At 33.9% G+C, this 11,380-nt stretch overlaps 1 protein-coding gene across 2 annotated transcripts in view; it reads left to right on the top strand.

Moving 5' to 3' along the window:
* Positions 1 to 7,216: 7,216 nt before the first annotated feature.
* LOC149153845 (CMP-sialic acid transporter 5-like) overlaps positions 7,217 to 11,380 on the top strand; it is a 187,849-nt gene continuing 183,685 nt past the window's right edge. The window contains exons 1-3 of one of the 2 annotated variants that reach the window (XM_089441420.1): positions 7,248 to 7,265; positions 7,405 to 7,916; positions 8,219 to 8,447. In XM_089441420.1, coding sequence (XP_089297546.1) covers positions 8,277 to 8,447 — 171 coding nt within the window. In that variant the 5' untranslated portion in view covers positions 7,248 to 7,265; positions 7,405 to 7,916; positions 8,219 to 8,276. Of the gene's footprint in view, positions 7,917 to 8,218; positions 8,448 to 11,380 lie in introns of both variants that reach the window. The other variant, XM_089441421.1, reaches the window with a different exon arrangement.

The raw sequence follows: 11,380 nt of genomic DNA, 5'->3' as shown, positions 1-11,380 counted from the left end.
GTCGGAGATGGTTGTCCTCATTGCTGGTTTGACAACTAAGTTATGATAGGTTTTCTCATCGTTTATATATATATATATATATATATATCATCATCATCATCATCATCATTAAACATGAAACGACATTTGTATGAATTATATTTGTTTTTGTGTCGATTAACGCTCTCCAATCCAATATGGAAGAGATGTTGTAATGTTATGTAAACATTTTGACTTGGTTAAATTACACAAAAAAAATAAATTAAATTAAAATAAACAATTATAATTTTTATTTATTAATAATTAAACCAACCTAGATCCACATTAACTTAGAACCTATAAAGTGTCGAGAGGGATCAAATCTCTCGAGGTGCAAACCTTTCCTCAAGTTTTGCACCCAAAAAAGTGGTTTGCACCTTGAGAGATTTGATCCCTCTTGACACTTGATAGATCTGAAACTAAGATGGATCTAGGCTAGTATATAATAATTTATTTTTCTATGTTAAGATTTAATACTGAGTAAAATACCCTAAATTTCTTTATAGTCTAATATGAAGGAGATGTATAATTTTTTTAGCGTTTAATATGGAATTAACACATAACATTTAAAAAATAATAATAACAAGAAAAATATTTCAATGTCAACCATAAACAAAATATTCCCTAAACATTGTTGATAAAATATTTTTATACCATGTGTCTATCTATCTACATTAAAGCAATTAAAAGAAAATCAATGTTGGCATAAATAGAATATTTCAATATCAAGTCACATGGCATATATATATATATATAAAGAGAGAGAGAGAGAGGTGGGTACATCATGTTTTCAGCCAACAATGGGGCTAGCCTTGACCTAGGATCAACCCCTTTAGAAAGGAAAGCATATATATATAGATTATTTTTCTTTCATTTTTAATTAAGTTGATCTCAAGTGAGGGTCAACCTGTGGATATATTCACTACTTATTGTAAATAAATTATTTTTATATCGTCTATCTCTCTATCTATATATATTAGAGTAATAAAATAATATTTTAATGTTGTTATAAATAAATATTTCAATATCAAGTCACATGGCATGTAAATATATATGCAATGTGACAAGATATTGAAATATTTTACATGTGAACATTCAAATATTTTATTTATAACAACATTAAAATGTTATTTTATTATATATATATATATATATATATATATATATATATAGAGAGAGAGAGAGAGAGAGAGAGAGAGAGAGAGAGAGAGAGAGACGGTATACAAATAATTTATTTACAGTAACTAGAGAATATATCCAACATTGGGGTTGATCTTGGCTTGGGATAAACCCAATTAGAAAGGGAAATAAAATAAAATCATATATATGTGTGTGTTTATTTTTCTTTCCTTTCTAATGGGGTTGGTCTTAGGTTGGGGATAGCCCCATTATTGGATGAAAAAATGATTTGTCCACATTTGAGATTGTGTAACCAAGATTGTGCAACTAGATGCCCCATGTGACATTTTTTTATCTTACACTCTCAACCGCTCCCCATGAGATTTGAACCTGTCCATCTCTCTCTCTCTCTCTATATATATTAAAGTAATAAAATAATATTTCAATGTTGTTAGAAGTAAAATATTTCAATATCAACCCACATGGTGCACACACACACACACGATTTTATTTTTATTTCCTTTATAATGGGGTTGATCCTAAGTCAGGGCTAGCCCCATTATTGGATGAAAAAATGATCTTCCCACCTTTGGGATGGCGTCACTAGGATTGTGTGACTAGATGCCCCATGGGACATCTTTTATCTTGCACCCTCAACCGTTCCCCATGAGATTTGAACCAACAACCTTGACACTCACAACAATATGAAAGGATGTTGGATCGCCACAAGATTGCTAATAACAAATTGGTGTCAAATGTCGCCGCTCAGGAAGACCCTCGCTTAGGCAGAGGGGTGGGCCATGGAATTGCTGTGCCACTCTTTGCTCATGCGCAACCTGGATTAGCTGATTACGTTAAAGGAGTTGGAGGCATGTTATCGGCCTTAATGCAACCTCAAATCTCAAGGCCCCTCCTTCTGCATGGTTCTTTCCTCTCATAGGATGAGTGTACCACCCTAGATCTTGAGAATTTTTCAATCTTTGTGAAACCAATCTGAGGGGGATCCCTTTATTTGTAGGTTAAAGCCATTGATATGATTTCCGCACTTGTAGCCAAAATACATTAGATGAGAATCCCATATCGTAGTATTTGACTCCTGCACGGAGGTCGACAACTTTAGGATCAGAAACCCCTTAGCGAGTACAACATAGAAAAGGACACCTCAATATCTATTATATCAAGAGTAAGAGGTGGAGCGAAAGGCTGGCGTGCGTCCTCATCATCCCAACCCAAACCCTTTAAGGATACCTTAAAATTAGGATTGTCTACTCCAAACCTCAAAGATCTCTCTGGACCAACATTCGTGGTCGACCGGGTAGTAGAAACCCCATTTCTTGAAGTGGATAACAATATATACAGATTCTTGGCTACTAATTATGAAAGGAATGAGATTATTTACCATTTTAACAAATTTTGGCCCTTAGCATCTGCTCTTTGGGAGTGGGTGCACTAGAATTGGTCTTAGGATATTGTGATGCATTTCTTCTCAAAATGATTCTTTGTTGTGCTCTTCAAAAATTTAGAAGACCAATAGAAGGTTTTTAATTAGGGACCCTAGTTTTGGGGCCGCTTCGGTCTCTCTTTTCAACCATGGTTTCCTAATTTTAATTCTCTTTCCATGACAATTCTGGCAACCCCAGTCTAGGTAAGGCTCCCTAACCTACCCATCCATTTGCCACATCCAAATGTCTTAGAAGATGTGGGAAACTTAATAGTTTGCTTCATCAAAACCGACACTGGTAGGATGGGAAAAGGAATTATCATATTTTTACGCATATGTGTTAAAGCAGACCTCAGTAAAGGATTGCTTGATAAAATCCTTCTTAAATGGATGGGTAGGGTTTAGTTGCGACAAATAGATTATGAAAACACTACTTTTCGCCATAAGACTTGCCAACTGGCCGGTCATCTTCATAATGCATGTCCCTTTTTGCAAGGGCCCTAAACTCACCCAGATGCTAAGAAAAATAACTGTGAATGGCAAGATCCAAAGCGAACCAAATGAGCCAAGACTACTATGGCTCACAAGCAGGATAATACACAACAACATAAGTCACCCACAACCATATCAACACCTCCAAACTCAACTTAGCACCATGTAGAGCCATCTTAACCCTCAACAAAGGAAGCTCATCCTTTAACTTAAAAGAAAAAAGACTTAGCCCTAATTTTGACTCATGTCAATGAGTGGGTACAAACTTACCCACGAATCAGATCACTCAGATGGTGAGAAGGGAACAACAAATATGCTAGAACATTCGATAATGGAAGTGTCTCAACTAAATGTCATCATTGTCTCATCTTTAATTGATCTTAATAACTCCTTAGAATGGATAATGTTTGTAAGAGGAAGGGAAAGCCCATGAACAATCCTGGGACCTAAGACCAGGAAGGTAGTAAATGCATTGCTATGTGTTGTGTATATGGAAAGAATGATGTAATTTGATATTTTGAAGTAATACAAATCAACTTATTTACACACACACACACACACACACACCTTAAAGATAATCTTGTAGCTATTGGTTCATAATTGGGGAAACTAAACCAACAACACAAACATAACATTTTTGTCAAAATGGCCAAAATAACATCGGTAGCAATATGATATAAAACACAAAGATTGTAAGTGTCACTAACCCTTTTAATAAACATATTATTGGTGTCAGTGAAGAGATTAGATAACTTACTATGAAGAGTAAAAGCAAAAATAAATAGTTTGAGCATTAGACGGGGGAAGAGTTTGCCTACTAGGTTTAAGGTTTAGCCTCCTCTTCCTCGTTGGCTAAAAATTCCATGTTTGTTACCTTTTTGGCAAGGGTGGTCACCTTGCAATGCACCTTTGCCACTTGTAGCTACAATGCATCTATGCAAAGCAATATATCTTGTTGTCACTTACTTGGTTTTACTAAAACCTTGCCCATTATGGTCTTGATCTGCTAGTAGAGGTTGATTGTCTACATGTATTCTGTCTGTCTCAAATGAGTATTACCCAAGTCTATAATCTACTTTCTAATGTCTTCCTCCACTCTATGCCCGTCAAGAAACACCTTTCCACTCTTGCCTCATTTTCAACTATATCAGTTTCCTCCCTCGCAACTTTGGAGGTGTGATTCTAATAATGTGCATCAGAGGCGTCGACATATGCGCCTTGGATCTCTCCTCAATATTTCCACGATTACCATGTGAGAAGCTAAGGCATGACATGATGTGCAACAGAGTGGGGGTTAGGTGGAAGGGAACTATGTAAACAGAGAGAAGAAACCATAGGGAAGTCAAGCATAGAATTGGTCACCAAGAAGAAGAGAAAAAAAGGATGGTTGGGGGTATCATGTCCTAGCCACAAACCAGTGAGCCCATAGGCAAGATGAGGGAGTTCATGTTGTAAGGGGGCAAAATAGGGGAGCCTGAGAGGGAAAGCCACCCAATAGATCGAGAAAGAAACTAAATCAAACAAAAGTGCATTAAAGAGTTGGAGTTTTGATACATACAAATGAAACTTACCCCGGATAATAGAAAATCTTGAGACTCTTCCCAACATGCCTTGCTTTTGAAGTGTATCCTTAGATGAAATGCAACCTCCATTGTCATCACAAGGAGAAGCCTTTAAACCATAACACACTAATGGATGTATGCGAGAGCTAGCGTTGAATGCATCTGCAGACTGAGGTCATGGGTCACTATTCTCTACATGATAGGTCACTACTCTCTGCATGATATCACCCCTTCCAGAGATTGAATGAGCTTCCAACTTGCATTGTCTCATTGTGATAAGAGGTAATGGTGTGATGATAAGTCTCGATATCACATAACTGAACCGAGATTGACACCTTTCATGAGTATTTGAAACACTTTCGGTAGAAATCACATTACGAATGTTTGGTCGATGCGTTTCGAACCAACCAATGTGGTTCATCATTAAGACAAGATGAAGAATTAGATCATGGCAACATGTTAAATAGAAAGACAAATCCTTCTAACGACTATAAGTAAACGACTATAAATAAACAACTACTTTTACTGGATAAAAAATAGAGGAAAAATTAATTTAATCTTAATTTAAATAATTGAGTTAAATGTATATAAATAAATATGATATTATTTTTTAATTAATCTTAAACTAATTAAAATCAAAGATTTTTTTTTTTAATATTTTAGTTATAAGCTAAATAACGAAATATATATAAGTATGTAAATGTAAATCTTAGAAAAATAACTTTTGAATTGATTAAGAATATATATATATATATATATATAAATAAATATATAAATAACACACTTTATAAATTAAATTCAGCCAAGCAATAAATCAATGAAAAACATTATTTTTATAAGAAAATCAATTAAATATAACCTCTTAAGCTAAAAGTGGAATATAAAAGTTTAAGATTAATACAATTATAATATATAAAATTATAAAATAAAGAATCAATTTAATCTTAATTAAATAATTGAGTTAAATGTGTATAAATAAACATTGATATTATTTTTTTAATTAATTTTAAACTAATTAAAATTAAAGATATATATTTTTAATCTTTTAGTTACAATTTAAATAATTAAATATATAAATTAAAATTCTAGAAAAATAACTTTTGCTTTTACTTGAATAACAATAAAAATATGAATATGAATATTTCTATATCTACATACATATATCTATATATATAAATGGATTAAAACACATTCCATAAATTGAGGCTAAGGATAATAATTACAATAAGGGAAATATTGTTTTTATAATAAAGACAACTAAATATAAACTCAAAAGTCAAAAGAGGAATATAAAAAATTAAGATTAATAAAATTATAAAATAAAGAAGGAAAAAGGAAACATAAGGGAATCAATAAACCCCATGGGGAGAAATCAGAAGAAACCAGAATCAAGGAGATAAAATAGGAAAAAACAAGGAAACCCACAAAATCGCTAGACCAAGAAGGAGAAAAAACTAAGAGGAAAGGGTGGGAATCCAACAACTACTAATTTTCCATCCGTCATTCGGGTTTAATTTTCCATCCGTTATCACTGTTTAGAATACTTGATCTCCTCTCAATTTCATTGGATTCCCTAAACTTATGGTGATGAAAATGAGAAATTTTAGCAATAACCTTAGCCTCCTCAATGCATAAATGATGCTTTGTCTTCTCAACATGTTCAACCAAAGCTGAAGAATCCTATGATTTATAGACGAACCATGAAGTAAATAATTAATTACAATAACATTAATATATAAAAACTTGATTGAAATTTTAAATACAAGTAAAATTATACTATGATTTAAAAGATTTCTACAATAAATACATATTTTTAAAACTTTTTACTTAAATTTAAATAAATCCAAATTACCAAAAATTATAAAATTATGAATCAAAAAATTTCAACAACCAAAATAATTTTTAACAAAATTTAACAAACAAAATTGTATTATAATTTAAAATCATTAACCAATAAAATATTTAAAATCATTAAACAATAAAATAATATTTTAAAATTTGTTAATTAATTTTAAATCAATATAAATTACCAAAATTTTAAAATCACACTCAATTTCATTCTAATTGAATAAACAAAATCAAAATATAATTTAAAATCTAAAACTCTATTTAATTTTTTTTTTTTTAAATTTTAAATCAATATAAATACCAAATATTTAAAATCACAATCAATTTCATACAAAATTGACTAAACAAAATCAAAATATAATTTAAAATCTAAAACTCTATTTAATTTTTTTTTTACTTAATTTTTATCAATACAAATTACCCAAAATTCAACCTAAATTATAAACCAATAAATTTCCATAACTAAAATAAATTTCCAACAAAATTACACTATAATTTAAAATCCACACCCAATAAATCTATAATTTAAAAATCTATGCTTAATTTTAAATCAATATAAAAACTACCCAAAATTCAACCAAAACTATGAACCAGTAAATTCCAACAACTAGAACAAATTTCTCAAAAAATTGAACAAACGCTTTAGACTTACCCCCATTGAAGCATATTCGAGGTGGCGTAGAAGTCACACAGCGTACATAACAACCATATGACCATCTATAAAGCTGCGGAATCGGGATTGTTGTTAGGTAGACCGGCAGGCAACAAATGTTACCTCACCACAGGCATGGAGATCTTTCGTTAAATTCTGTAGAAAGTAAATGTCCTGAAAAAAATAATGTGTGTTCAAAGGCATCGTCAATTCACAACGAAATTTGAAGGATCACTAAAAATCATGGAATTAATGCTAATTTTTTCTTACAGCGGGCATGTAAATACTTTCCGTCCGGAGCGTTGAACAATACAGTACCCTATATGGATGTATATATCGCTTGTGCTGTTAGTGAATATACTGTCGCATTATTCGACCTTTAAACTGGAACTCTGCCTGCGTGGATCCATCCAACCAGCCCTAGGCTTAACTTGGAAACTCAATTTCTGTCGCAGATCCGCAATTAGACAGTGTCTTCTTAAAAAATTTCCAGCCATTTCGATCCCGATCTGCCACTCTTTCTCAGAGGAATTTTACCGCGGAAAAACTCTGAATTCGGCCAAATCGAGGGTTTAACTACTGAAATCAGCCATTGTTTCAGGATAAGATGGTTTAAGAATTGTGATATTAGGGATCTGGCGAAATGAATACAGAAAACAACCAGGTGAAGGAGCAGTAACGTGGATCTGTTGGTGAGGGCTAGATTTGATAACGGCATTGGGCTTTGTGCTCTGTAATGGGATATAACCAGGAGATTCGAACTCAGGTCACTGATATATTGCAGGTAATCATTTGAGCCTCATTGCTCTGTTAGATTTGTGGTGATTTAACTTCATCCGTTTGAGAATTGGCTGCTACTTTAAATTCAATCTGAGACCCATTTAAAGATTGCTGTTTATTTGAAGTTAATCTCTCTACAGCATTGAATTTGTAAAATATCTTCGCAAATTTGGCACTTCCTTACTCTCGATATGCGATTTTGCCATGTACGCACATGTGGATTTAGCTTACATCGATTTTAAATGCCAATTTAATGTTTAGTGTCTTTGTCTTGATATGATATGCTAACTCTAATTTCATTTTCAGAAGTGATCGCCGGGAGTTTTTTGGACATTTGTGTGCACAATAAACTTTGTGCAGCAAGATGAAGAACGGGGTGATAGAATGTAGTGTTTGCCACTCCAAGTTGGGTCTTTCCCCAACTGCCCGTGCCGTTTCGAGGGCATACGATCGGCATCGGAGCAAGATGTCTTCCAAGTTTCGTGCTTTGAATGTTCTGTTGGTTGTAGGTGATTGCATTCTGATCGGTCTTCAGGTGAGTTCCATTATTCTTTCCATTCTCCACTATGGCCCCATGACTTCTGATTCGTGAAAAGAAATCTTCATGATTCTCTTCTGGGAAAACTAAATCGTGAATAGCCACTGTTGGCGTGCTTATCTCTTAAAGTTCAGTCATAAGGCAACACAAAGAAAACAATGTAAGCCAAGATTACTACAGAATAGAACAAGTCATGCAACAATTTCTTTAGGTGGGTCAATCACTTGAATTTTTCTGCTTTGTTTTATAGATTTCCATATCCTCTTTATCACCGTACCTATTCAGTTACTGGCTCACCATTCCAAGTAAATTTTAGGTCCTATCTTTCCTGAACTCTCTCTATACATCCAACTTGGCAGTGACAACTAACTGCTATTCAGAACCCCCCCCAAAAACCATGTAATGTTATACACATGTGGTGAATGCAAACACATTGCACACACTCGAGTCAATGGCAAATAATTGCTGTTGGAACTCCATGTTTTCACTTACTTTCATCATTATATTTAACATTTTATTTTGTTAGCATGTGTAAATAATGTTTGCGAGAGACATGGCATTTCTAGAATGGATCCTGAGTTAAGGGCTCAATACATTAGACAGGCATGTACGTACAGGGACAAAATGAGCAATTTTTTTATATATACACTAGAATGAACCTATAGCAAATCATTGTCATAATAAGTTTCAATAATAGATTTTTGGCAAATGACTGCCATAATGATCTGTGAGGTCACTGATAGAGAATTGTGGGGTACAAAGGTACTCACTTTATGGGGAGTAACATGTGGGTGATATGATTTGTTGGCAGTGAAGGGGGAATTAGTATTAGTTGCAATGGAATTAATTTGGTTGTGGGGGATAAATTGCTTATGGTGGAGGGGTGCTTAGTTTTAACTTTTCAGTAATTTGATTTATATTGTCTTTTTTGGTATTTCTTTACATATAACCATTTTTGAAAATCCATCATATTATGGCCAAATATTGTGGACTTATAGATCTCATCCATGCGAAATTGTAGAGTTCACTAAGCCACACAGTCTTTAGAGGGGACACTTTTTCTCCAGGGATAAATATTAATTAAGAAACGAGATTCTTAAAATTGTCTCACAACGAAGGGCTTAAAGTTTGAGTGTGCACAAGCACTTGGGGCCTTCTTATGTAAATATAAGGGTATATTCATTAACTTAATTTGGCATTGGATGCATTTTACTTGTTTTCAAAATTTCCTTTTGTGATGTTGTGTGTTTGTTTGGCTAGAGTTTTGCATTGATGACTTATTGTGAAATAGTGTAATGGTTAGAAGTCAACTGATCATAGAAAAATGGCCAGATTGCTAATAGACTACAAGGGTCCATATACAACTAAAGTAAGCCATGGCCTGGTACGAGGAAACCAAGAACATTAAGGAGAGGAAAACTTCTTTTTGAGAAATAGCTTCCTCATTAATCAACTTTTAATGGGATGGAAAAGGTCTTTCTAGAATTCTTCCTTGATATATAACTCCTTTCTTTGAGAGGGATTGCTATTTTTGTTGCATTGAAGTGGTTCCCATTGTAATAATGAACTTTCATCTCTCACATCTGCCACCGCCCATAATTTAACTGTATATAAGGCAAATTTTCAAATGAAAACTGCTTTTGTTCTAAGCTGTCCTAATTAACTCGGGTCTTTCTATTGTATTATTTTACTTTGTTTGCCCTTAGGTCTTTTGGGAAGCATAGGATTTCATCAAAGAATTTTATTAATATACTCCAAGCTTGAGGGCTTCTTATGGCCAGTTGTTTTGACAATATCCTTTGCCTTAATCAAGAAATGGTCTTCAAGTGCTTACCTTGTCTTGTGGTTGCTCCCATGAACTAGTGGTAGCCAACAAGGAGGTAATGATCTTGTAGTGGTCAACATGGTGATTCATCATTTATTTCTACAATAGGCAAGTTTTTTCATTTGGGTTTGTGTTTTTTATTGTTAATAACATTTAGGTTCATCAGTAGTCTCATACCAATCTTGCACACTATAAATTATTGACAAATGAGTATTGAGCAATAACCCTTATTTTTTTAGAGGTGGCAAGTGCGGGGGCGGGGGCGATGGGGGCGGGGGGGGGGGAGGATCATTCTAGATCATGAAGGAAAATTGGAAATGACTTTTGCTTGGGGTCTTGGTGAATCCATGAACAATCAAGCTGAAGGCGATGCATTAGTTCAGAGCTTACTCATATCGCTCGAATATGGATTCAAGGGTTTGATTGTCATTGGAGACTCTAGCACAATTGTGAAACTAAAGTGTTCAAAGTCTCCCTGTTTTAATAGCAAGACAACCTTCGTTGTAGCTTGCTATAGGAAGGAGGCCAACAATTTTCTAAAAATATCATTTTATCAAGTCCTTCGAGAGCACAATGTCAGAGTAGATATGCTAGTTGTTGATTTTTGTGTAGCATCGGGAGGTATTCTCACATTCCAAGAGGCCGCAGAAGTCGGCCTAGAAGATTTATGAAAATAAAAATAAAAATTCAACTTTTTATTGGGCTTCATGTAGGCTCAAAATGGACATGTCGACCCAACTCATGAAGGGACATGTCCCTTGAGGTAAATGCAACCGTTAGACTTGTATATATATATATACAATGTGACATCTTCATTTTGACTCACTCAATCATCATCATCTCTCTTTTGTAACAATCACACGTGGGAGCAGATAGAGGACCAATTGACTGAAGTCTGGATTTGGATTTTGGCACTGACTTCTAGACAATTTAGAATTGTAAACCTTGCTGAAGAATAATTTCTCCTATAAGAAGAGTTGATCGGTTTTCTCTCAAGTTTGGGTTTCGTAAGGAAAATTTGCTGTCTCTATTGTGCATGCATGTCTCTTTATGATCTTACTGTTTTCGCTACATTATTGTTGAGATTTTCCGTGTATAATTGCTC

Source organism: Pinus tabuliformis, chromosome 9, assembly GCF_031772625.1.
Source record: "Pinus tabuliformis cultivar Carrire ecotype Pingquan chromosome 9, CPIR1, whole genome shotgun sequence".
In the NCBI taxonomy this organism is placed as follows: Eukaryota; Viridiplantae; Streptophyta; class Pinopsida; order Pinales; family Pinaceae; genus Pinus; species Pinus tabuliformis.
This window is presented reverse-complemented; position numbering and strand designations above follow the sequence as displayed.